Raw genomic sequence first — 27,104 nt, forward strand, 5'->3', positions numbered from 1 at the left:
AAGTCAAAAGGTGGACCTGGGTGGGACTCTCTGGAAACTTCCTTGGGACTCACAGTAAAACTGGAGGGCAGGCCAGGTGTCCTAGCTGGTGGCACACCTGTAATCCCAGAGACTTAGGAGTTTGAGGCAGGAGGATCATAAGTTTGAAGCCAGCCTCAGCAACTTGGTGAGACACTGTCTCAAAAATTCAAAAATAAAATAAAAAGGACTGAGAATGTAGTTCAATGATTGAAGCACCCCTGGGTTCCAACCCCCAGTAACACACACACAGGTACACACAAACTTGGAGGGCAGGAGAGACACTATCCTTCCTCTGAGAGGACTCCATCTGTCCCCTGAAAGTGTCCCCTTTCCCTTTGTTAGCCCTTCAATAAACTTGGGCCTGAGAGAGGTTGGCAGCACACACCTGTAGAAGACTGAGGCAGGAGGATCACAAGTTCAAGGCCAGCCTCAGCAATTTAGTGAGACCTCTGCCTAAAATAAAAACTAAAAAAGCAGGGAGTGTGAAGGGCCCCTGGGTTCACCAGTCCCATCACCAAAACAAACAAACTCATGCCTGCTCCTCTGAGCCAATGTCTGGAATCTTTCTGGCTGTTGGCAAGGATCTGGGGGAAGAGGGGTGCTCCGTGGCTGCCCCAGCTTTTCAGTGCTTCTCTGCCCTGCAACTTTCCAGGTTGCCAGTGACCTCCATAAAGCCTTTCTTTCTACTCCAACAGCTGTCTCTGTGGCATTGGTTTTTTCCTGGGACAACCTTCGGGACCTCAAAGAGATGCTTTCTAAGTTTCAAAGCAGATGATGATTTTTGCCTTTTTTTCCCCCTAGTTGTTCTACAATTTTTTTTTTTTTAAATAAAAAAAGTCTTATTTCGCTAACTTGCTAACTTGCTGAGGCTGGCCTTGAATTTGCAATCCTCCTGCCTCAGCCTCCTGAGGATGGGATTACAAGCAGTGCAACACTGTGAGTGGCCGCAGCTAACATATATAGGAATGCTTAATTTAACTGCTTGCTTTCTTCCACGCATCACCTCATATTCCTCACAGCTGCCCTACCACTAGGTCCTATTATTACCCCCATTGTGCAGAGACGGAAGTCGAGGTTCAGAGGTCTAAGTAACTGGCCAGGGTTGCGACGCTGGTAAAGCGGAGGGGCCAAGGGATCTGCAAAGTGAGCAGGGCAAGCATTTTCTTCCAGATCGGAGCAAAGTCCAGACACCCCGAGGTCTTGGCGACAACTGGCCTGGGGGCTGTGCAGAACGCCAGTCTGGAGACCCGGGGCGCGGCTGTGTTCCGTTCTGCTACAGGTTTCGGGTGAGTACCCTCCGATGTGACCCGGCCTCCCCCGCACCACGCAGGTCACAGGGCTGGAAAGACTGAGTTCTCGGGCGGAAACAGTGAGCGCTGCCGCCCGCGCCCCGCCCCCGTCTCCCTGGAAACGGCGGCCCGCGGCCACGCCCCCCGGCCCCGCAGCGCTCCAGGCGAGCCGAGGTCGCCGCCGCTTCGGCCTCCCGGTTCCTCTCGGCCGCCGCCTTCCCTTCTCGCTGTCCTCTTCGGCCCCAGGCCACCTCCTGCAGCCGCGCTCCAGCACCGGGCACCCGCGTCCGCGCGGGACAGTCCCCGCGCTCTCCCCGGGTCCACCCCTCGGCCGTGCTGATTGGGCAGGCGGGGTCTCCGCCCGGCGGAAAGTTTTCGGTGCCTGGAGGAAGTTGAACCTAGGAAACTCCGAGCAAGCGACTCCGGTGGTGGCCTCGGGGGACTCGTGGTCATGGAGGAGCCCCCGGTGCGAGAGGAGGAGGAAGGGGACGGAGAGATGGATGAAGCCGGGCCCGAGGGCGCCCTGGGCAAGAGCCCTTTCCAGCTGACCACGGAGGACGTGTACGACATCTCCTACGTGGTGGGCCGCGAGCTGATGGCCTTGGGCAGCGACCCTCGGGTGACCCAGCTGCAGTTCAAGATTGTCCGCGTGCTAGAGATGCTGGAGGCGCTGGTGGATAAGGGCAGCCTGGCCGCGGAGGAGCTGAGGATGGAGAGGGACAACCTCAGGCAGGAGGTGGAGGGGCTGCGGAGACGGGGCCCGCCGGCCCAAGGGGAGGTGAGTGGGGGAGGCGCCCACCCGAGGGAGGCCTTTGGCCTCTGTTGGAGGAGCCGCTCAAAACAGTTCTCTTCGAATTTCCAATCCTCAGATTGGACAGTTGACATTCATTGAGTACTTACTTGATGCCGGGCTGTGGGGTGTGTTCTAAGTCAGCCTCCATCATTTCTGACCTTGACTTAGATCAGCTAAAAGCTTAGCATATGTGGCTGGGAAAATGGTTCCGTGGTAGAGCGCTTGCCTGAAGCTTTAGGGTACATGCCAGTCTCGCACACTGAGTTGCCCTTAAAACAGATGACCAGATCCCAGCCCCAGAGTCCCTAACTCAGCAGGTCCGAAATGGGACCTGAGAATCTGCATTTCTAACCAGTTTTCCTGTAACGCTGATGCACCACACTTTGAGAGACTGGACTTGAGTAAGAGATACATTTGAACTAAATAGAAATTAGTGCATATGACAACAAACCACAAACACAAGAAGATTCAGAGCAGCTTTAGTAATAGTGATCGTGTCAAAATGGAAAGAACTCTATTGCAACAGAATAGGTTGTTTACATTGTGCTGTGGTCCTACAGTGGAATACTACACAACAATGAAAGAGAACTGAGTAGTGATACAACAGTTTAGATGAAACTCCCAGATGTCACTTTGAGAAAAAGGAACTAGGAGGCTGGGGTTGTGGCTCAGTGGTAGAGCACTTGCTTAGCTGTGTGAGGCACTAGGTTCGATCCTCAGCACCACTAACAAATAAATAAATAAAATAAAGGTATTGTGTCCATTTACAACCAAAAAAGAAAGATAGCAATTATGCGCAAAAAAGAACCTACTGTAGGGCTGGGGATGTGGCTCAAGTGGTAGTGTGCTTGCCTAGCATGCATGAGGCACTGGGTTCAATTCTCAGCACCACGTAAAAATAAAGTGAAGTTATAGTTATTGTGTCCACCTAAAACTAAAAATAAATATAAAAAAAAAGAACCTATGTAGACTTGTATAAAATTCAAGAACCAGCATAAGAACCTTTTAGTTATAGGAGGCAGAATGAGGGAAGGTGGGCAGAAAGGAAACTGATAACTACACATATCTTGTCTTTTATTTTTTATTTTTAGTTGTTGATGGACCTTTATTTTTATTTGTTTCTGTGCAGTGCTGAGAATTGGACCCGATGCCTCACACATGCAGGGCAAATGCTTTACCCACGTTTCCTGTCTTTATCGGGATATGGTTATACAGGTGTATACATAGGTTAGAAATCACCAATCTAAAGTCAAGATGAGTGAATATTACTGTGTTATACTTTAGTTTTACCAAATGCTGTTTTTACATCATTGTCCTTTCTTGTTTTCTTCCCCCATGCTGGGGATGGAACTTAGAGCCTGGAGCATGCTGGGTAAGGTGCAGGAATCCACTGCTGATGACACCCCTAGCCCTCCATCTCCAGTATCAATGAAGCAAAAATTTCAAGAAACAATGAACCCAAACTTGCCCTTACTCTACATGGTGCACAGGCATCTTTCTTTCCTGTTCTATTTTTATTTTTTATTTATATATTTATTTGGTACCAGGGATGGAACCCAGGGGTGCTTAACCACTGAGCCACATCCCCAGCCCTTTGAGTCAGGGTTTCACTAAGTTGCTTAGGGCTTTGCTAAATAGCTGAGACTGGTTTTGAACTTGCCATCCTCCTGCCTCGGCCTCCCTAGCCTCTGGGATGACAGGCATGTACCACTGTGCCTGGTCTCCTATTCCACTTTTATTTATTTATTTATTTATTTATTTATTTTTAGAGAGGAGAGAGAGAGAGAGAGAGAGAGAGAGAGAATTTTTAATATTTATTTTTTAGTTCTCGGCGGACACAACATCTTTGTTGGTATGTGGTGCTGAGGATCGAACCCGGGCCGCACGCATGCCAGGCGAGCGCGCTACCGCTTGAGGCACATCCCCAGCCCATCCTATTCTACTTTTATAGTTAAAAATTGGGTCAGAGTTATGGCTCTGTGGTAGAGTGCTTGCCCAGCATGTGTGAGGCACTGGGTTTGATCCTCAGCACCACGTAAAGATAAATAAATAAAATAAAGGTATTGTGTCCATCTATATCTATCTATCTATCTATAATAGTTTATATATAATAGCATATATATATATATATATATATATATATGTATATGTATATCTCATACCCCCAGCCCTCAGTCTCCAGTATTGTGTGTGTGTGTACATACACACACACACACACACACACACACACACACACACATATATTATCCAGGGCTTCCCACTTGCTAGGGACCTACACTACCACTGAGCTACAGACGCAGCCCCAGCCCCTCGCTGTTTTCTTTCACTTATTCCTAAGTCACAGTGACCATGGAATTGTAGTTGAGGTTCTACTTAGCGACTATTGTGTGAGATGACTCAGGGTCTTGTGCAGTTGTCTGTCTGTGGAGAGTCAAGAGAAGTTCAGTGACCTGCCCAGGACCCTCATTCGCTGCTGTCGGCAATTGATCTCCACACACAGGATATGGAGGAAGTCTTGGCCCGGAACCTGTGGTCTGCAGGGGCCTGGGTGACTTCTCACTTGGGACAAAGTGCAAAAGCGTCATCAGGCAGCAGATGAGAAGGCACATTTTTTTTTCTTTTTTTCCCCAGTACACACACAGTCTTTATTTTTTCTTTCTTTCTTTTTTTTTATACTGGGGATAGAACCCAAGGATTTTTTGGTTTTTTTTTTTTTGGTGCTGGGAATTGAACCCAGGGCCTAGTACATGAAAGGCAAATGCTCTACCAACTAAGCTATATCCCCAACCCATTTTTTTAAAAAAATATTTTTAGTTGTAGATGGACACAATACCTTTATTTTATCTGTTTATATGTGGTGCTGAGAATCGAACCCAGGGCCCCACATGTGTGAGGAAAGTGCTCTACCACTGAGCCACAAGGATTCCTAACCGCCCAAGGATTCTTAACCACTAAGCTACATCCCAGCCGATTTTACTTTTTGAGACAGTGTCTCACTAAATTGATGAGTCTGGAACTTTAGACCATCCTGCCTCAGTCTCTGGAGGCCCTGGGATTATAAGTGTGAGCACCTGGCCAAACTCCAAACCTCCATGTTAAGAATGGGGACAGCCTGGGTTCAATCCCCAGTACTGGGGTGGGAGGGAAGAAAAAACAGGGGTAGGGAGCCAGCTACACAGGAATTCTGAGGCAGGAGGATTTAAAAATTAGAGGCCAGCGTGGGCTGTTGAGCCAGACCTTTCTCAATAAAAAATAAAAAGCGGTGGGGATGTAGCTCAGTGGTAAAGCACCCCTATGTTAAATTCTCAGTACCAAACAAAGAAAAAGAAGAGTGTGGGGTGGGTTGTGGTTCAGCTGTAGAGCACTTGCCTGGCACGTGGGAGGCCCTGGGTTCCATCCCCAGCACAATAAATTAAAAAATGAACTCAAAAGGTGGTAGCCTTGAAAAGCCACTCTTCCTCACCCATTCAATTTCTCTCCTGCAGATAAATGATCAATTTGGGGGTATCCAAAGATACTTTTTTTTTTTTTGTACTGGGAATTGAACCCAGGGGTTCTTTCATTTTGTGAGCTATATCCCCAGTCCTTTTTATTTTTGAGATGAGGTCTCACTAGATTGCCAAGGTTGGCCTCTATCCTGTGATCTGCCTTCTTCAGACTTCCAAGTCACTGGGATTACAGGCCTGTGACGCTGCCACAAGCCTTCCAGAGACTTATGCAAACAAAAGCAAATATGACTGTATTTTTCTTTTCTTTTTTTTTTTAAACGTAAATGTTATTGTAATCTACACACTGTTCGGCCTCTTGCTCATTTTCACTTAACACAGCTTGAAAGTTGTACTAAATCAGAATATAAAGAGCTTCTTTGTTTTTTTAATGGCTTTTGAAAAATTCCATTGTACAGTGTTATCAATTGTCCCACTGAGAGTTCTAGACTTGGTGTTCGGGAGTCACCGAGGGGACTATGCTCTGTTTCAAAAAGAATATGAACTTGCCTGGGAACAAAAAATTATTTTCATTTCACCAACCTCCAGAGAAAACGTGTATAATCTTCCTCAATTAGGAGTGTTACCATATATATATATATATATATATATATATGTATATATATATATATATGTATGTATATATATGTATATATGTATATATATATATATGTATATATATATATGTATGTATGTATATATATACATATATATATGTATATATATATATATATATATGTATATATATATATATATTAGTGGGGGGAATAACCGAGGGGTTGAATCTGAGGAGTTGAATCAAGAGCACTTAAACACCTAGCCACATCCCCAGCCCTTTTTGTTATTTTGAGACAGGGGTCTCACTAATTTGCTTAGAGTCTTGCTAAGTTGCTGAGGCTGGCCTTGAACTTGGGATCCTCTTGCCTCAGCCACCTGAGCTGCTAGGATTATAGGCATGAGCCATTGTACCCACCTTGCCTTGCAATATTTTGATAGCTGTATGTCATTTTAGTTGATGTCCTTATGACATCTTCTTCCCTGCTACTGGGGATCGAATCCAGGGGCACTGTACCCCTGACCCACACCCTCAGCACTTTTTATTTTTTTGAGACAGGGAATTGCTAAATTGCCAGGCTGGCTTGAATTTGTGATTCTTCTCACTCAGATTACAGGAGTGAGCCACCCCATCTGGTTTACCCGCCATTCTGCCATTTTTATCGATATTAAAACATTGTTCTGGAGGATCAAACATAGGGTCCACATGGTCTTTATCAAGCTGCCAAAATGGATCACAAAATGTTAATCTCCATTTTAACCAGTCTGCTATATACAGACATTTCTGCCAGGTGCAGTGATACATGCTTGTAATTCCAGGTACTCAGGAGGCTGAGTCAGGATGATTGCAAGTTTAAGGCTAGCCTGGGCAATTTAGTGAGAACCTGTCTCAAATAAAAAAGGGCTGGGGATGTAGCTCAGTGGTAGTGAAAGTGGCTATCGTGTCTGAGGCCCTGGGTTCAATCCCCAGTACTGTAATAAAAATAAAATAAGGCTTTTTTTTTTTTTTTTTTTTCCTTTTGTGGCACTGGGAATTGAATGCAGAGCCTCAGTTATGCACGGTGAGTACACTACTACTGAGCTGATCCCTAGCCCTTTTTTATTTTATTGTTATTTTGAAACTGCATCTCACTAAGTTGCTGAAGGTCTCCCTAAGGTGTCTGAGGTTGGCCTCAAATTTACAGTCCTCCTGCCTCAGCCTCCCAAGTCCCTAGGAATAAAGGCATGAGCCACCACACCCCACACCCAGGTTGGTCTTAAAATCCTGGGTTCAAGTGATCCTCTGGCTTCAGCCTCCAGAGCAACTGAAACTACAGGTACATGCCGATCACCTGCACTTATTTCAACTTTAGTATGAAAATATTTTAAACCTAAGGAAGAGTTTCCAGAGAAGTATAATGAACACTTGTATCTTTGGTCTGAATTCAGGTATTATCTTCAGGTGTGTTGTATGTGTGAATAATTTTCATTTTTTGCTTAGCCATTTGTGAATTAGTTGTAGAAATTATGATCCTTTATCCCTAAGTACTTCATTGTGTATCTCCTAAGACATACTGTTACTTGACAATGGAAATGGTCATGTGCCGAGAAAAAATGTGGTAGAATGCTGAGCTCATGTAGTGTCCTTGTAAGCAGCAGCATAATGTTCTTGATAGCATTTTTAAAAAATACTTTATTAGTTGTTGTTGGATCTTTATTTATTTATATGTGGTGCTGAGAATCAAACCCAGTGCCTCACACATGCTAGGCAAGTGCTCTACCACTGAGCCCCAGCCCCAGCCCCTTTTTTTCTGATGCAGGATCCTGTCCAGGAGGTGGGTGTGTGACTCTGTGGTAGAGTGTTTGCCTGGCATGTGTCAGACCCCCAGCACTGCAAGAAAGAGAGAAAGAAAAAGCACAATCTGTCCCAGGGCCCCACAGCCTTAGCTCTAAGTAGCTCTTCAGCCTTCCTTAGAGTTCCTGACCTTGACTTTTTCTTTCTTTCTTTCTTTCTTTCTTTCTTTCTTTCTTTCTTTCTTTCTTTCTTTCTTTCTTTCTTTCTTTTCCTTTTCTTTTCTTTACTTTTCTTTTCTCTTTCTTTCTTTCTTTTTTTTTTTTTTTGTAGTTGTAGATAGTCAGAATACCTTTATTTTATTTATTTTTATGTGGTGCTGAGGATTGAACCCAGTGCCTCACACAGGCCAGGCAAACACTCTGCCACTGAGCCCCAGCCTCCGCCCTGAGCTTGACATTTCTGAAGATGGTGCAGGATGTACCTCCATCTGGACTGGTTCTGATGTTTCCTGGGATGAGCACTTGGCAGGGAATCTGCTGAAGTGTCAGCCTCGCCTGAACCAGCTCTTACCATGATGGTGGCAGGAAGATGTTCCCACTGTGATACCTTCTACTTTAAGTCACTGTCATTCTGCTGTAAACTACAGGTTTCCCTTTTTCCCTTTAGCTACTTTATTAACGAGTCAATTTTAATTTCTTTTTTTTTTTTTTTAAAGAGAGAGTGAGAGAGGAGAGAGAGAGAGAGAGAGAGAATTTTTAATATTTATTTTTTTTAGTTCTCAGCGGACACAACATCTTTGTTGGTATGTGGTGCTGAGGATCGAACCCGGGCCACACGCATGCCAGGCGAGCGCGCTACCGCTTGAGCCACATCCCCAGCCCTTAATTTCTTTTTTTTTAAATTTATTAGGTGTAAATGGACACAACACAATGCCTTTATTTTTATATGGTGCTGAGGATCAAACCCGGGTCCCGCCCATGCTAGGCGAATGCTCTACCACTGAGCCACAATCCCAGCCCCAATTTTAATTTCTTAATTGTTAATTTTTAACTTTTTAGTACTAACAATGGAACCAATGGGTGCTTTACCCCTGAGCTGCCTCCCTGGTCCTTTTTATTATTCATTCATTTATATATTTATTTGGTAATGGTGGGGGTTGAACCCCGGGCACTGTACCACTGAGCTCCATCCCCAGCCCTTTTGCTTTTACTTTGAGACAGGATCTGGCTAAATTGCAGAGGCTGACCTCAAACTTGCTATCCTCCTGGTTCAGTCTCCTGAGTCACTGAGATAATAGGCACGCACCACATGACACCCAACAGCCCTTTTTATTTCTTTTGTTGAAATATGGTTTTGCTCAGTTGCTCAGTCTGGCCTTCAACTTGCAATCCTCCTGCCTTAGCCTCCCAAGTAGCTGGAATTAAAGGAATGCACCACCCACTATGCCTGGCTTATTTTTGCATTTTATTTGTTTACTTATTTGGTGCTGAGGATTGAACCCAAGGCTTTGCCCATGCTAAATACCCACTTTATGGCTGAGCTACACCCCCAGCCCCAATTCTGGTATTTTATTTTTTTAAAATTAATTAATTATTTATTTTTTGGGGTACCAAATATCTTTATTTGAAGGAATGGTACAAATTAAAGAACATAAGTGGATGTTTTGGTACAACTTATAGAAAAGGTAAAGATAACCCCAATATGCGTGCACTGCCTTGGTGACCAGGGAAGTCACTTGCACGGCTATGGGAAAGTCAGGCTGAGTTTATTTTATTTTTTAACAATATTTTTTAGGTGTTGATGGACCTTTGTTTTATTCATTTATTTATATGTGATGCTGAGAATCGAACCCAAGGCCTCACACGTGCTAGGCAAGCATTCTACCACTGAGCCACAACTCCAGCCCCAATTCTGGTATTTTAAATATGAGTGCCTATTAAGATAGAGTCCCTGGGGCTGGCCTTGAACTTTCGATCCTCCTGAACAATAGGGATGACTTAAGTGTGCACTACCCTGCCTCGCCAAACTGGGTCACTCTGATCCATCTGCATCCCTTACATAAGGAAATATTCCTCACTCAGTTTGTATTTTGTCTGTTCCAGCCCTGGAGTCAGCCCTTCCAGGAATCCTGGATCTTTTCTTGGAGAGCAGGACTTAGAATTTTGGCTTCTTTCCCATCTGCCAACAGGCGCCATCTCAGCTCTTGGGGCTCCTGGGAGCTACAGGACAGAGCCTGCCTTCCCAAGAGGAGCATCCATGGCCATAAGGAAGACCATTAAAGTAGCATCCTTTTTTACAGGTGAACCTGGGACCGGACAAAATGGTGGTTGACTTGATGGATCCCAACCGGCCGCGCTTCACCCTGCAGGAGCTGCGGGACGTGCTGCAGGAGCGCAACAAGCTCAAGTCCCAGCTGATAGTGGTGCAGGAAGAGCTGCAGGGCTACAAGAGGTGGGCTTGCTGCCACGCAGTCTGCCCCTGCCCAGCCAGGCCCGTCTGGGGTCCTTGCTGGCCACAGAATTGTTCCATGTTCACTCAGCCAATCTAATGAAGACCTACTATGTGCAGGGCCTGTTCTGGGGATTCAGCAGTGAACAAACTGGGGAAGGAGAAAGTGAAAGTCCTTGCTAATCTAGTAGAGGGGACAGGTCATCAGTCAGGAAGCCCAGGACTGGGGCTGGGGCTCAGGGATGGAGCACTTGTCTGTTATACTGTTTGGTCCTAGAATTATCCCTGGTAATGTGCGCACACACACACACACACACACACACACACACACAAAAGAATGTGAAGCAAGTTATCACAGGCAGTAAAATGGGAGTGGGGGGCTCTTTCTTCAGTTGGATAGTCAGAGAGGCCACTCTCAGGTGAGTGACCAGAGTCAGCCATGTAAATATCAGGCAGGGCAAATAGGAGCAGGAAGTGCAAAATCCCTGAGGTAGGAACCAGCTTGGCAATTTAACAGGGCCTACATGGCAGAGCCCAGAATGCACGGGGAGGATGGTAGGAAGGAGGCCTGGGAGCTCATCAGCCGAAGGGAGGAGTTGAGTTTTGTCAGTATAATGGGAAAGTTTCGATCAAAGGAATGACAAGTTCTGATTTACTAGTTTGAAAGATCAATGTGGTGATTTTGACAACTGAGTCACTTGGTTATATAAGAGAATTTCCATATTCTTTGGAAATATACCCTGGTATTGAGGAGTAAAGGGATGTCTCCAGTTTAACTCTGGATGGTTCAGAAGGACGAGGGACTGTTGGAAATCTGGGTGAAGGGCCTGTGGTAAGTCCTTGTCCTCATCTTATACCTTTTCTTCAAGTTTGAATTGAAGTTTAAAAGAACATTACAGCAGTACTGTGGAGAGCGGCCCCAGGACAGTGGGAGGAGGCCGTTGCCACAGAGGTCTGCACTTCAGTGGTGCTGCCCTGGTGAGCGCAGGTTCAGCGTCGTTGGTATCTGCCTCAAGTCCTGCAGCCAGGGGTAGTCACAGTGGGATGTGGCCTCCGATGCTCTGACACCACAACCTGTGCGTGCTACCTTTGGACCCAGAACACTTGGAATTAAGGACATGCCCTGATCAAAAACAAAAATAAAAAGCTGGGTGTGCTGGTGCATGTCTGTAATCCCAGCTACCATGGAGGCTGAAGCAGGAGGATCACAGGGGCAAGGCCAGCCTAGCAACTTAGTGAGACCAACTTGAAATAAAATAAAAAGGGCTGGGGGTGAAGCTCAGCTGCAGAGCACCCGGGGTCCCGTCCCCAGTACGACACCCACACACAGCCCTTGTGATATTATTATTTGTGTGTTTCTGTGTGTGCTGGGGAGAGAGTGCAGCACTTTGCACAAACTACGGGCGTTACCACTAACCCACACCCCATTTTAAAGATGGTTTTAATCATCTTTTAAAAAACAGGAAGCGGGGCTTGGTGGCACACACCTATAGTCCCAGCAGCTCAGGAGGCTGAGGAAGGCTGAGAAGCATGAGTTCAAAGCCAGTTGCAGCAATTTAGTGAGGTCCTAAGTAACTCAGGGAGACCCTGTTTCTAAATAAAATACAAAATAGGGTTGGGGATTTGGCTGGCTCAGTGGTCAAGTGCCCCGAGTTCAATACCCAGCACACACCCCCATAAACAAATAAATAAACACCTGTAATCCCTGTAATTCAAGAGTCTAGGGCAGGAGGATCACAAGTTCAAGGCCAACCTCAGCAACTTTTGAGACCCTGTCTCAAAATTTAAAATTAGCCTTGTATGGTGGCACATGCCTAGAATCTCAGCTGCTCAGGAAGTTGAAACAGGAAGATCGGAAGTTCAAAGCCAACCTCAGCAACTTAGGGAGGCCCTAAGCAACACAGTGAGACCCTGTCTCTAAATAAAAAATAAAAGGGGCTGGGGATGTAGCTCGGTGGTAAAGTCCCCTGGATTCAATTCCCAGTACCAAAATAAAGAGAAAAAACAGCAGCCAAAGGGCTGGGGTATGGCTCGGGGGTAGAGCGCTTACTTCATGTGCACAAGGACCCACCCCACAGTAAAAAGAGCAAAAGAGCAGCAGTAAAGTTGAACTCTAAGAAGCAAAAGCCAAAAGAAATGAGTTCTGCCAACAGGAATTTATTGTGTTCTTCTGCAGAGGCTGGACCTTGTTAATGGAAAGGGCTGTTTTTTTTTTTTTTTCTTTTCATTTCTTTTTTTTTTGGAACCGGTGATTGATCTCAAGACACTCGACCACTGAGCCACATCCTAAGCCCTATTTTGTATTTTATTTAGAGACAGGCTCTCACTGAGTTGCTTAGCACCTTGCCATTGCTTAGGCTGGCTTTGAACTTGTGATCCCCCTCTCAACCTCTCGATTTTCTTTCTTTCTTTTTTTTTTCTTTTTTTCTTTTTTTTTTGGTACTGGGGATTGAATTCAAGGATGCTCTCCTTTGAGCTGCATCCCTAGTTGTTTTTTACTTTATTTTTATTTTTTGGTACTGGGGATTGAACTCAGGGGCAGTTAACCACTTAGCCCCTTTCATTTTTTAATTTTAAGACAGGGTTTCGCTAAGTTGCTGAGGCTGGCTTTGAACTCATGATCCTTCTGCCTCAGCCTCCTGAGCTGTTGTGATTACAGGTGTGCACCATGGCACCTGCTTTTACTTTTATTTTGAGTCAGGGTCTGGCTAAATTGCTGAGGCTGACCTCCAATTTTCAGTCCTCCTGCCTCAGCCTTGAGAGTTACTGGAATTACAGGTCTGTGCCACCATATCCAGTGGAAAGAGCTGCCTTCGTTTCACTTAATTAAACAGTTCAGACACAGGTAGTTAAAAAGAGAAGCTGCCAAGCTGACAGGGTTGGGAGCAGCTTGTTAGTGAACAAAGTGACATCCTTTATTTCCAGGTTTAGATTCCCAGAGAACAAGAAACGTGCAGTCACACACAGAAACAGGATTCTGCTTAGTCACTAGTGATATAATTTCCAGAGAAAACATAATGCCAACTGAGATGTTCTCTTAGCAACTGCATCAATTTGCATGTCCAAACTTACAGTGTAATGACAATAATTTGAGATGAAAGAGAAATCCGGTAGGTTGTTTCCAAAGATGGCCACGTCGGTATTTCCCATCCTGCATGCCTTTATCGATGAAACTCAGGAAGAAGTGGAGTCTGTTCAGGTGTGAAGGTGCACACCTCTGGTCCCAACAATGCAGGAGCAGGAGGCTGAGACAGGAAGATTGAAGGTTTGAGGCCAACCTCAGCAACTTATTCAGACCATGTCTTAAAATTTTAAAAAGGGCTGGGGATGGAGCTCAGTGGTAGAGTATGCTGGGGACACTGGGTTCAATCCCCTATACCACACACACACAGAAGTGGAGTCTGTATTCCCTCTCCTTGAATCTGGGCTGGCCCTGTGACTTGCTGTGACCAGTGGAATAGGGCAGAAGGAATGCCGTCTGGCACCTTATGTTGGGGCTTCTGTTTTGCCTGCTTGGAGTGCCGTCTTCAGACCACCATGTGCTGAGGATGTCCAGGGTAGTCACAGGGAAAGGACCAGGTTGCCCACCGATACCCACTGTGCCCAACCCTTGGATACAGCCAAGTGACATCATCAGACTAGATTAGCAGAGAACCACCATGCTAATCAGCAGAGGTAGGGCCAGAGAGTCTGTAAATCATTATTTGATGTAACTGCATTTTATTCATGTCACGATAGATAAAAGAAAAAGGGTTTTTTTTTTTTTTTCTTTTAAGTACTGGGAATAGAATCTATAGGCACTCTACCCCTCCCTGAGCTACATACATCCCCAAACCTTTTAATTTTGTGACAGGTTCTCACTAAGTTGCCCTGAATGGCCTCAAACTTGGGATCCTCTTGCTCAGCTTCCCCAAGTAGTTGGAGTTACAGGCATGTGCAACCCCATCCATCTGAAAAAGGGCATTTTATTTTTATTTGTTTGCTTTTGGCACTAGGATTGAACCCAGAGCCTTGTGCATGTTAAGCACACGCTCTATCAATGAACTGCACCCCTAGCCCAAAAGGGAGTTTTTTTGTTTTTTGTTTTAAATATTTGTTTATTTAGTTAGTTAGTTTTTGACAGACACAACATCTTTGTTTGTATGTGGTGCTGAGGATTGAACCCAGGCCGCACGCATGCCAGGCAAGCGCGCTACCGCTTGAGCCACATCCCCAGCCCCAAAAGGGAGTTTTTAGATGATGCCTACTATGAAATAATCCTAACATTAAAATAAATAAAATAAAAATAATAACATTAAACAATAAGAGCTCACCTATTCAAAACCCTTTCATAAAGGAGTAGGGAGGATGACTCTGCCCTGTGACTCACACTGAAAGCGATGTGTCAGTCATCTCCAGCTGCTATAACAAAATACCACCAACTGCTGGGCTTTCACCACAGAAATTGCTTTTCTCGCAGTCCTAGAGGGTGGAAGTGCAGGGTCATGGTGCCAGCATGGTCAATTTCTGGTAAGGACTGAACTGGTAGACAGCTGGCTTCACAGGAGTCCTCACATGGCCCGGGAGACAGAGCACAAAGACACTCATCCAGCCAGGCAGGATACACACCCCTGTAATCCCAGCTACATAGGAGACTGAGGCAGGAGAATGGCAAGTTTGAGGCTAGCCTCAGCAATTTAGCAAAGCACTTCTCAGAATAAAACATTTAAAGCTCTGGGGATGTAGCTCAGTATAAAGCACCAAAAATAAAGACATTAATCCATCATGTGGGCCCCACCCTTGGGACCTCATTTACACCTAATTGGCAATTACCACCAAGAAGGACTAGGACTTCCAGGTAGGAATTTTTCAGGGACAAGGTGTGGTCTAGCATCAGGCACCCCTCAGAATGCCACATGGACGCCGTGCGTTGTGCAGTTCACATGCTGACACGTGTCATCATGAACAACCTTCTTTAGGTCACAACTGACAGGAACCCAGTTTAAATTAGCATCAAGACAAAAGGGAACTTTCCTGGGTCATATAATTAAGGGGGGTCCTGGAATAGGTCCAGGAATTAAAATTGCAGCCAAGGGCTGCTCCTTCCTTCTCCTCTTGGCTTGTTCAGAGGGACTTCTGTGAATTTCAGGAAACGTGGCTTCTGGCAAAAATCCCAGTTGGATGAGTGAGAGAGAATGGCTGGATGTCCAGAGAAATGCTCTGCCTGTCTTTGAGCCAGACTTCTCCTGGCCTCAGTGTCTTATTGATTAATCAGTAACCATCTAGCTTTTATCACCATCTTACTTACTGTGTGTGTGTGTTTGTGTGTGTGTGTGTGTTTGTATATGTGTGTGTATATATACACATATATATACACACACACACATACATACATACACATTTTTTTTTTTGGTGGGATGTACCAGGGATTGAACCCAGGGATGCTTAACCACTGAGCTATATCCCAGCCCTTTTTAAAATTTTTATTTTGAGACGGTCTTGCTAAGTTGCCTAGGACCCCACTAAGTTGCTGAGGCTGGCCTTGAATTTACGATCTTCCTGTCTCAACTGTTTGTGTGTTTGTGTGGTACTGGGGATTGACCAAGGGTCTCAAAGCTAGGCAAGTGCAGTACCATCATACCCTAGGCCCTATTCTATATTTTTAGTTTACATATTTCTTCATTTATTGACTGTTTTCTTCTTCCTTCCCCAATGAAATACAAATGGCATGAGAGCTGATACATTGTCTGTTTTGTCTAGATCATACCATTCTCCTTGCTATCTGTAGGGGCTTGGTTCCATGACCCCTGTGAATACCAAAATCTTCAGATACTCTAGTCCCTTAAATGGTTCACTATTTGCTTATGCCCTCCTCATATCCTCCTGTGCACTTTAAGTCAACTCTACATGACTGACAATACCTAATGCAATGTAAGTGCTAGGTAAATAGTTATTATTTAGGGAATAATGACAAGAAAAAAATCTGTACGAGTTCATTATTATTTTATATTTTGCCAGAAATTGAACCCAGTACCTCACACTTAATAAGCCTGCAGCCTACCACTGAGCTACATCCCTTAGAGTTGATTACTTTTTTCAGTACTGGGGATTGAACTTTTGACCTTGTACTAGGTAGGGAAGTGTATTACTACTGAACTGCATCCCCAGCCCCTTCTCCCCCTTTATGAGTTGGACTCTCAGTATGTTGCTAAGGCTGGTCTTGAACTTATGATTTTCCCATCTGGGCCTCCCTAGTAGTTAGAATTACAACCATGTGCCACTATACCTGACAGATGCAATTTTTTAAAAGTTATATTTTTGATCCATGATTGGTTAAATCCACTCATGTAGAACCTGGGAATATAGAAGTACAGTTGTATTTATAATTTCCTGGCACAGTAGATGAGTTTATAAATATTTGTTGTATTAATTAATAAATGATGCCAGACAGCATATACTTTCTAATTTAATCCCCCAATCCTATGAGGTAGGTACTGTTATCTTCATTTTATAGGTTGGGAAAACATGGCATAAGTTAGATAATTTATACATGGTCACATTCCTAGAAAATACAGAAGCTTGAAATACTAGCCAATGCCATTAGACAAGAGAAAGAAATAAGAGTCATCAACACTGGAAAGGTGGAGAGAAGATTCTCAGTATTTCAATCAAAATATCTCTGATTCAATTACTTTCAACCCTAATATTACTATTATAGGAATAATTATTAAGACCTTTCACTTTCAAGCTGCAGAGATAAAAAATAAAAAACAATCTATTTATTTGTCCCCCTTTCCTCAGTGGCCTGATTGCACCAAGAGAAGGCCCAGGGGGAAGAAGAAGAAACGATACTGTGGTTACCAGAGCCTGCAATGCCAACAGTGACAAGGAGGAGAAGACAATCATGAAGAAGCTGTAAGTCAACTTGCTATCCCTGTTATGACTAAATGGTGGCTCAGGAAAGTCATGGGGGCAAGGGAAGATTGGTCAGCTGCCAGGGCTGGGAGTTCCTCCTACTGGTGGTAGTGCTGTATCTGACAGGAAAGCTCAGTGTGAGGACATCATAAGTATGGGATCCCCAGCCCACAGTCTGAGCACTGGACATACACCCATCAGTACTAGGAAAGTGGAGAGGAGACTTGGTATGTGAATCAGAATCTCTCTGTCTCTTGTACTTTCAACCATAATATTATTAATATAATTAAAAAATTATTTGCAGCTTCACTTTCCATGGTTTCAATTAACCGCTGTCAATCAAAGTCCAAAAAATATTAAATGGAAAATTCCAGAAATAAACAATTCATGAGATTTATTTATTTCTACAGTGCTGGGGGTTAAGTCCAGGGCCTTGAGCATGCTAGATAAGTGCTCCACTACTGAGCTGAGAATCGAACCCAGTACTTCATACATGCTAGGCAAGTGCTCTACCACTGAGCCACAGCCCCAGCTCTTGATTTTTACTCTGAGTGTTGTTCTGAGCCATGTGATGACATGCAGCACCTCCTACTTCCTGATCTTGGAAGTGCATCATTCGTTTTTCCAGAGTATCCATGCTGTGTGTACACTATGCCTGTTAGTCACGTGGTAGCTGTCTTGGGCATCAGATTGACAGTTTCTGAATCATAGTGTCACAGGGTCTTTGTTCAGGTGACCCCTATTTTACTCAGTAATGGCTGCAGAGCTTGAGATCCATGATGCTGGCAATTAGGATGTGCCACAGAGAATCTGCAAAGTGCTTCCTTTAAGTGCAAAGTCGAAAGGTTTAGAAAAATATAGTATCTATAGGGTTTGGTACCATCTGCAGTCTGGGGTGTCACCGGGGGTCCTGGAGCATATCCCCAGCAGATAAGAGGAGACAATTGTGTATTAATTCATGGAATCATCACAACAACCCTATTAGGTAGGCACTATTAATCATTCCCATCTTATAGATGGATAAATAGATATCAAGAGGTAAAATAATTTACCCAAGTCCAAACAGGTGGGCGACAGCGAGTTGAGATCTGGGCCAGTTCTCCCTCGTGTCTGTGCACCACGGTGGAGCCCCATTCGGCCCTTCTCATGTGAAATTCAGATTCTCAGGAATCAAGTCAGCGGACATGTGCTTCTCGGTGCCAGGTGTTGGGACAGTGAGACGCTTGTCCTCACCCTGAGCGGAGGCAGACGGCTGTTGTTCTGGCTGCTCTGGGAGGTCTGTCCCCTAGATGGAGACCGAGAAGCAACCTAGACCAGGGTCTCACACTCAATGTCTGTGGGCCCAGTACTTAGTGCAGAGGAAGGATGGGCACGTGGGGCAGGGCAGGGGCCATTTGTCCCTCAGCTCTGTCTGGCCAAGGGATAACACGCTGTCAGAGGTTCTGATTCCATATGTGTGTGTGTGGGGGCGGGGGATGCACTAGAGATTGATCTCAGGGGTGCTTGACCACTGAGCCACATCCCAGCCCTTTTTGTTTTTATTTAGAGACAGGGTCTCACTGAGTTGCTTAGGGCCTTGCTAAGTTGCTGAGGCTGGCTTTGAAATCAAGATCCTCCTGTCTTAGCCTCCTAAGTGGCTGGGATTACAGGCATGTGCTACCATGCCTGGCAGGAAATATTTTTGAGGGGTCAGAGATTTTGGGTTACTTTTCAGGACCAATTTAGGATCCTTTTGTTTCTTTTTTCTTTTCTTTCTTTCTTTCTTTTTTTTTTTTTTTTTTTTTTTTTTTTGGTGAGCTGGGGGGCTGCTGGGAATTGAACCCAGGGTCACACTGTACTACTCACCTACATTCTCAGCCCTTTTAATTTTTCGTATTGAGACAGGGCCTCCCTAAATTGCCCCAACTGCCCTTAAATTTGCAATCCTCCTGCCTCAGCCTCCTGAGTAACTGGGATTACAAGCAGGAGCCACTGCACCTAGCTTGTATTTTGTTTCTTGAGATGGGGTCTTGTTGACATGGCCCAGGCTGGCCCTCAATTCCTGGGCTGCAGTCTTCCTACTTCAGCCTCCCCAGGAGCTGGGAGGACTGGCAGGTGCCACTGAGCTAGGCTTTTCTTTTCCTTCTTTCTTTCTTTCTTTCTTTTTTTTTTAACCTCAGGAACAGGGTTGAGTTAATGATCTGCAGTTCCTGCACAAGTCTTCATTGTTAGCACAAAACACTTTCTTATTTATTCCCTTTTCATTCCCATCCCCCACTCCCCTCTACTTCCCAGCGGCCCTCCCCCACCAGCCACTATATGGAATTTATTTATTTATTTTTTTTAAAGATAGAGTGAGAGAGGAGAGAGAGAGAGGAGAGAGAGAGAGAGAGAGAGAGAGAGAGAGAGAGAGAGAATTTTTAATATTATTTATTTTTTAGTTCTCGGCAGACACAACATCTTTGTTTGTATGTGGTGCTGAGGATCGAACCCGGGCCGCACGCATGCCAGGCGAGCGTGCTACCGCTTGAGCCACATCCCCAGCCCACTGTATGGAATTTAACATGTATCATTTTACTTGACTGCATTTCTAACCCATGTTTATTGTTCTGTGCGGATGTGTTTTCAGTAGTAGCTTAAATTTTGTTTCAATGCCTTATTCTATTTCCCAGTATTTTTTAAAAATAATAATATTTATTTTAAATCTTTTAAAAAATTAATTAGTTAACTTTAATTAGGTATATTTGACAGCAGAATTCATTTTGATTCATTGAACACAATTGCTGCACAACTTTTCATTTCTCTGGTTGTACATGATGTTGCGTTGCATGATATATGTAGTCATACGTGTACGTACGGGTCATGATGTCCATCTCATTTCACCATCTTTCCTGCCCCCACCCCATTCCTTCCTCCCCTTTGCCCAATCAAGGTTCCTCCATTTATCCCATGCCTCCCCACCCTCATTATGGATCAGTATCCACTTATCAGAGAGAACATTCAGCCTTTGGTTTTTTGGGGATTGGCTTATTTCATGCAGCATGGTATTCTCTAACTCTATCCATTTACTGGCAAATCCCATAATTTCATTCTTCTTTAAGGCTGAGTAATATTCCATTGTGTGTTTATGCCACAGTTTCTTTATCTACTCATCTATTGAAAGGCATCTAAGTTGTTTCCACAGTTTTGCCTCACTCAATTGTGAATTGAGCTGCTATAAACATTGATGTGGCTGCGTTCCTACAATATGATGATGTTAAGTCCTTTGGGTATAAACCAAAGAATGGGATAACTGGGTCAAATGGTGGTTCCATTCAAAGTTTTCTAAGGAATCTCCATCCTGCTTCCCAGATTGGTTGCACCAATTTGTAATCCCACCAGCAATGTATCAGTGTGCCTTTTCCCAACATTTATTGTTGTCTGTATTTTTTAAAAAATATTTATTTTTTAGTTATATGTGTACACAATATCTTTATTTTATTTTTATGTGGTGCAGAGGATCGAACCCAGTGCCTCATGCATGGTAGGTGAGTGCTCTACGTTAAGCCACAACCCCAGCCCCATTTGTCTATATTTTTTATAACTGCCATTATGACTGATGTGAGATGAAATCTTAAGTTTTGATTTGCATTTCTCTAATTACTAGAGATTACATTTTTTTCATATACTTGTTGATTGTATATCTTCTGAGAAGTGTCTGTTCAGCTTTTATTTTAATTTTTTTTTTTTTTTAGTTGTAGTTGGACACAATACCTTTATTTTATTTATTTGTTTTTATGTGGTGCTGAGGATCGAACCCAGGGCCTTGCATATACTAGGCAAGTGCTATACTGCTGAGGGTGAGCCACAACCCCAACCCTTTATTTTATTTTATTTATTTATTTTTTTTTAAAGAGAGAGAGAGAGAGAGAGAGAAGAGAAGAGAAGAGAAGAGAAGAGAATTTTTAACTTTTATTTTTTAGTTTTCGGCAGACACAACATCTTTGTTGGTATGTGGTGCTGAGGATCGAACCCGGGCCGCACGCATGCCAGGCGAGCGTGCTACCACTTGAGCCACATCCCCAGCCCCCCCAACCCCTTATTTTAATTTTTAATTTTTCTATTTTTTGTACTGGGGATTGAACCCAGGGGTGCTTAACCCCACTGAGCCACATCCCCAGTCCTATTTTTATATTTATTTAGAGGCAGGGTCTTGTCATGTTGCTTAGGGCCTCACTTAATTGCTAGGGCTGGCTTTGAAGTCAAGATCCTCCTGCCTCAGCCTCCTGAGCCGTTGGAATTACAGGTGTACACTACTATGCTGGCTCCTAGCTCTTTTTAGTTTTTATTTTGCGATGGGATCTCACTAAATTGCTGAGGCTAGACTCAAATTTGCCATCTTCCTGACTCAGCCTCCTGAGTCTCTGGGATTACAGGCATGTACCATCATGCCTGACTTTCTTTTTTTTTTTTTCCCCTACTAAACATTTTTTTTAAATTATTTCTCACTGACCACCCATATGTATGTTCTTTTTTAAAAAAATTTTTTTTAGATGTTGATGGACCTTTATTTTATTCATTTATTTATATGTGGTGCTGAGAATCGAACCCAGTGCCTCACACATGCTAGGCAAGTGCTCTACCACTGAGCCCCAGCCCCAGCCCCAGCCCCAGCCCATGTTCTTAATTTTAATAATATAGTTTGTTAACACATCCAAAATTCTATCATTTCAACAGGTGATTCCTATAAGACATCATTAATAAGATATTTTCCATTCTGTGTGTTATCTGCTGTATGTTTAATGTACAGCACATTTCAGTTAAGACTCACTGCCTTCTTAGTGCTTGTGGGCCACATGTTCCTGGGGCGGCCATATTGAACAATTCAGCCCTGGCAGGTGCATGCTCAGAATCTTCAGCTCTTGAGAACTGAGTCCAGATGATTTTCTTCTTTCCTCCTTTCTTTTTCTTTTTTTTTTAACAATAGGTAAAATATTCATAACATAAGATATATCATTCTGACCATTAAGTGCACCACTCCAGGTGTTTACCGAATTAGCACATCTATTAATTATCATTATTACCTCCACCACCTTTTCATCATCCCCAGGTGGAACCCTGTGCATTAAACAATAACTCCCTGTTTTCCTTTCTACCAGCTTTTGGTAATTTCTATCCTACTTTCTGTCTTCACACATCTTCCTGTAGGTGAAACCCTACATTTGTACCTTTTTTTTTTTTAATATTTATTTTTTAGTTCTGGGCGGACACAACATCTTTGTTTGTATGTGGTGCTGAGGATCGAACCCGGGCTGCACGCATGCCAGGCGAGCACGCTACCGCTTGAGCCACATTCCCAGCCTTTTCGTCCAGTTGATTTCAGTTAGCCTAGTGTCCTTAGGTCCATCCGTGGTATAGCATGTGTCAGAACCTCACTCCTTCCTCAGGCTGAATCATATTTCATTGTATGGATGGACGTATTTTGTTTATTCATTCATCTGTTGATGAGTAAGCACCGTTTCTAAGATCCTTCCAGACAGCAGTGTGAGGTTCCACCACTTGCTTCTCACCCCAGCCTAATCCTTCACACAGTGAGGGGCCCCCAGGTTGCCAGCAAAACCACCCCCATTCCTATGAAATTCAGATTTTCCAGGGAGATGCCTCCATGAGTGAAGCTGTTGGGCTATGAGCTATGCTGGTCAGGGACCTGCCAAGAATCAGATGTCACACTCAAATAGGCATCACTGAACAAGTGGTGGCCCACACCTGTAATCCCAGTGACTCTAGAGGCTGAGGCCAGAAGATTGCCAAGTTTGAGGCCAGCCTGGGCAACTTAGTGACACCCTGTCTCAAAAGGAAATTTTTAAAAAGGGCTCAGTGGTACAGTGTCTTGAGTTATGTCCCCAGCACACGTACACACACACACACGTAGGGAGGTAAAGAGATTCAGCGAAGGGACATTTTGCAGAGGTGAGGTAAGCGCAAGGGAACCCTGGGGCGTGGACAAGCACTGCAGGACTGTTGCCCAGGGGGGCAGTGTGACTGCTCAGTCTGAGGGCAGAGGCCGAACATGAGAGGAAATCAAGCACAGGAACTGCGAAGGTGGGGCCTGGTGGGAAACTGAAAACAGATCCCGTGCCTCTCTTCTCCCCTGCCTCTCCTTCCAACGGCTCCAGGTCACTGAGCCCAGCAGAAGCTGGAGGAGAGGAGCCCAGGGCAGCGAGGGAGGGGATGGACCCAGCTGGGGGCACGTTCTTAAGTGGATGAGCAGCACCAAGCTGTCTGGAAAGGCCTCTCGAGGCTGCTTTCTCCACAAGACCACCTGAAACCAAATTGATTCATTTAGTTTTGGTACTGGGATGAACCCAGGGGCTCTTGACCCCTGAGACACATCCCCTGTCCTTCTGTGTTTTTTTATTTAGAGACGGGGTCTCACTGAGTTACTCAGGACCTTGTAAATTGCTGAGGCTGGCTTTGAACTCGCAATCCTCCTGCCTCAGCCTCCAGAGCTGCTGGGGTTACATGCGTGGCCACTGCAGCCGGCTCGTTCATTTGTTCAGTGCATATTTAAGCCGGGCATGTGTTGTGCTCCTATAGTCCCCGGTCCTTGGAGGCTGAGGTGGGAGGATGACTGGAGCCTGGCAACACAGAGACCCCATTTGTGGGGGGGGGAGAAGAGAGAAAGAAAGAGAAGAAATGACATGGAAGATGGCGGGTGGAGCTCGGTGGTGGAGGCATGTTGAGCATGCTCTAGGGCCTGGGCTTAACCCTGCACTGCAAGAAAAAGAAAGACAAAACTCAAGGCTCTTACCGTTGTTCTGGATGCTGGAGACACAGAGACGGAGTTTCTGCCCCAGTGGAGCTGGCACCCTGGTTGGGACAGGAGAGGGAACTGGCACAGAAATAAACTGCAGGGAATTTCAGAGAGCCACAGTGCTATGAAGACCATCAGACACAGTGGCAAGCGAGTGACCTGGGGAGTCCTGAGAGGCATCTGTGAGGAGGTGACATTCAAGCCAAGTCAATAAAAATTGAAGGCAGATGGGACAGTAGGAATAAAGGGCCTCAAGGTTGCAGATAGCTTAGGGGACAGAAGGACAGGGAGGCTGGACAGTGAAGACAATGGAGGTGGAGAGCCAGGGGTCCTGCTGGGGACAGCTGGGAGTGAGGTCAGCACGTGTGCAGTAAACACATCCTCTGGCTTCCCTGGAGAGGTTGGGGGCCTCTTCCAGGCAAGGCAGTGAGGAGCGGCCCGCTCCAGGCAGGGGTCTGAGGTGTTCGGCTCAGGCTCTCAGGGTATCCCGAAGGCATCCACTTCTGGGGGAGTTCTCTGGTTGCTTATTGAACTTCTAGCCTGATGTGACAGAAATGAAACATCTGCCCTTTGCATAAGCACAAGGCCATTAAGTCGTGGTCGGATGAGCTGATCGAGCCGTGGAAAGAATGAATGAATCAAGGAGTGACGCTCTGGAGAAGGGGTCAGGCCCAGGAGGAGGACTTCTGACTTGATCCCGAGGACAGGGGAGCCCCCGGGGGGCTAAGCTGAGGAATGGCTTGGTCAGCTGCACACGGTGGAGGACAGGTCCTCCTGGCTGCTGCTTTCACACGTAGGTGTCAGGCATCTCTGGGAGGTTGCATGCACGCTGTGGTGGCCTGGATGGGGGTGGCAGAGGAGAAGTGGCAATACCAGGAACGTGTTCGGGATGCGATGACTAACCTGTGGCAGATGGCTGGCCAAGGATGCCTGCCAGGCCTCTGGCATGAATGAGTTGGAGGTGGGGGTGTCGTTTCCTGAGACGGGAGGAGTGACAGGGTGGGGAGCATGTTACTGGTTCAGGGGAGGATGGCCTGGCATAGCTGTGACACCAGCATCCACATGTGGGGACAGGCTGCTGGGGGGATCAGGGGCTGGCCCTTAGGACACGACTCGGCCCAACACCCAACGTTGGCCCCGCATGTCCTGGCCTCTCTGTCCAGGTTGTACTTTGTGACCAGCCCAACATTGTTCTAAGCTCTTTGTGAGGGAGAGGTCACCTAAATTTGGTGTTCCTGGCTCTGGGGAGACCTTTATAGGTTTTGTCTGTTCTACCTGGGACTCCATGTGTTATTCATTACACAGGTCTGTTTTATAACTGTAGGTTAACATTGAAAAGTGATATTTTTGGGCTGGGGATGTGGCTCAAGCGGTAGCGTGCTCGCCTGGCATTCGAGCGTTGCTGGGTTCGATCCTCAGCACCACATACAACACAAATAAAGATGTTGTGTCCGTCGGAAACTTCAAAATAAATATTAAAAAAAATTCTCTCTCTCTCTTAAAAAAGAAAAGTGATCTTTACCTTTATCACAAAACTTAAAAAAAAAAAATGGTGCATGCCTTTAATCGCAGTGGCTTGAGAGGCTGAGGCAGAAGGATCACAAGTTCAAAGCCAGCCTCAACAATTTAGCGAGGTACTAAGCAACTCAGTGAGACCTTGTCTCTAAATATAAAATACAAAATAGGGCTGGGGATGTGGCTCAGTGGGAAGTGCCCCTGAGTTCAACCTCCAGTACCCCCCCAAAAAAAGAAAGTAAATAGAATATTAAAAAGAACTCGGGATGTGGCTCAGGTGTTAACTGCTCCTAGGTTCAATCCCGAGTACCAAAAAAAAAAAAAAAGTGCCATACACCATCTGTCAGGGTGGCACAGTGACAATGTGAATCTGGACCCAACTCCTGGTTGCACAGCCCACTGTGTGAAATGGGGCCTGTTCCTTAGCCTCATGGGACCTCAGTTTGCTCCACTATGAAACAAAGATATTAATTGTGTGACAGCAGAATTGCTGAGAGTGTGACTCGGGCTGATGGACGGAACACCCGGAATAGGGTTTGACCCATAAGAAGCCTGAGTAAATGTTTGAGTCATGGCCCACAAGAGTGGCTTGCTCTCTGCTCACCCTGCCCCTCTCTCCACCCAGGTTCTCCTTCCGGTCTGGGAAGCCGACCTAGATCCAAGCCGTGACCTCTGACCTCAGACTTGACCTCAGCAAGATGCCCTCCAGACCGTCTCCCTCCGCGTCCAAACTGTTTTTGCTCTTTTGCTTCCGAGGAAGGAGCGGAGGTTGTCGCAGGCTCACCTTCTCACGGCCACAGAACTGGACACCCTGGAACTTCTGGCCAGGGTCGGCGACGGGGCCCCAAGAAATCCAGAAAGCAGAAGGAGTGTGAGATAGAGCCACCTTCTGCCTCTAGGGCCGGGAGAGGCCTCCAGTGTGCGGACACCTCCGGTCCCACCAATGCCCCAGGCCTTTGAAGGTGGCAAGGTGGGGGAGAGAGGAGCAGCACGTGGTACTGACTTCCCAGTGCCCTCTTCACTGGCACTTGGCGAATATTCGATTTAGCTCCTGTGACTTCCTTTGCATAATTTTGTATTAAAGTTTAATGACTTTTGTACTTCTTTATTTTTCTTCTTTTTTCTTCCCTTCATTATTGGGATTGAACCCAGGGGTGCTTAGCCACTGAGCCACAGTCCCCAGCCTGTATATTTTTTATTTTGAGATGGGGTCTTACTAAGTTGCTCAGGGCCTCACTAAGTTGCTGAAGCTAGCCTCAAAATTGTGATCCTCCTGCTTCAGTCTCCTGATCTGCTGGGAAGCATTTATATTTTCTATAGCTATTTTACAGTGAATTAAGGTAGAATTAAGGTGGTGTATACAGCATGTATGTGTGTGTGTATATGTGTGTGTGTGTGTGTGTGTGTGTGTATATACACACACACACATATATTTTTTGAGGGGGGTACTGGGGATTGAACCCAGCAGCCCTCTACCAATAAGCAACATCCTCAGCTCCCATCCCTTTTTGAGAAGGGTCTCACTAAATTGCCCAGGCATCTTCCTGCTTCAACTTCC

The 27,104-nt window shown here is 45.4% G+C and overlaps 1 protein-coding gene across 1 annotated transcript; it reads left to right on the top strand.

Annotated features, from left to right (window-relative positions):
- The first annotated feature begins 1,472 nt into the window (after window positions 1–1,472).
- On the top strand, window positions 1,473–26,620 carry Rilpl2 (Rab interacting lysosomal protein like 2). The gene is made up of 4 exons (XM_026403003.2): window positions 1,473–2,088; window positions 10,217–10,368; window positions 17,146–17,259; window positions 26,172–26,620. The coding sequence occupies exons 1-4, from the start codon at window positions 1,762–1,764 to the stop codon at window positions 26,200–26,202; spliced, it is 624 nt and encodes a 207-aa protein (XP_026258788.2). The 5' UTR covers window positions 1,473–1,761; the 3' UTR covers window positions 26,203–26,620.
- The last annotated feature ends 484 nt before the right edge of the window (window positions 26,621–27,104 follow it).

The sequence above is a fragment of the Urocitellus parryii genome, chromosome 3 (assembly GCF_045843805.1).
Source record: "Urocitellus parryii isolate mUroPar1 chromosome 3, mUroPar1.hap1, whole genome shotgun sequence".
NCBI lineage: Eukaryota > Metazoa > Chordata > Mammalia > Rodentia > Sciuridae > Urocitellus > Urocitellus parryii.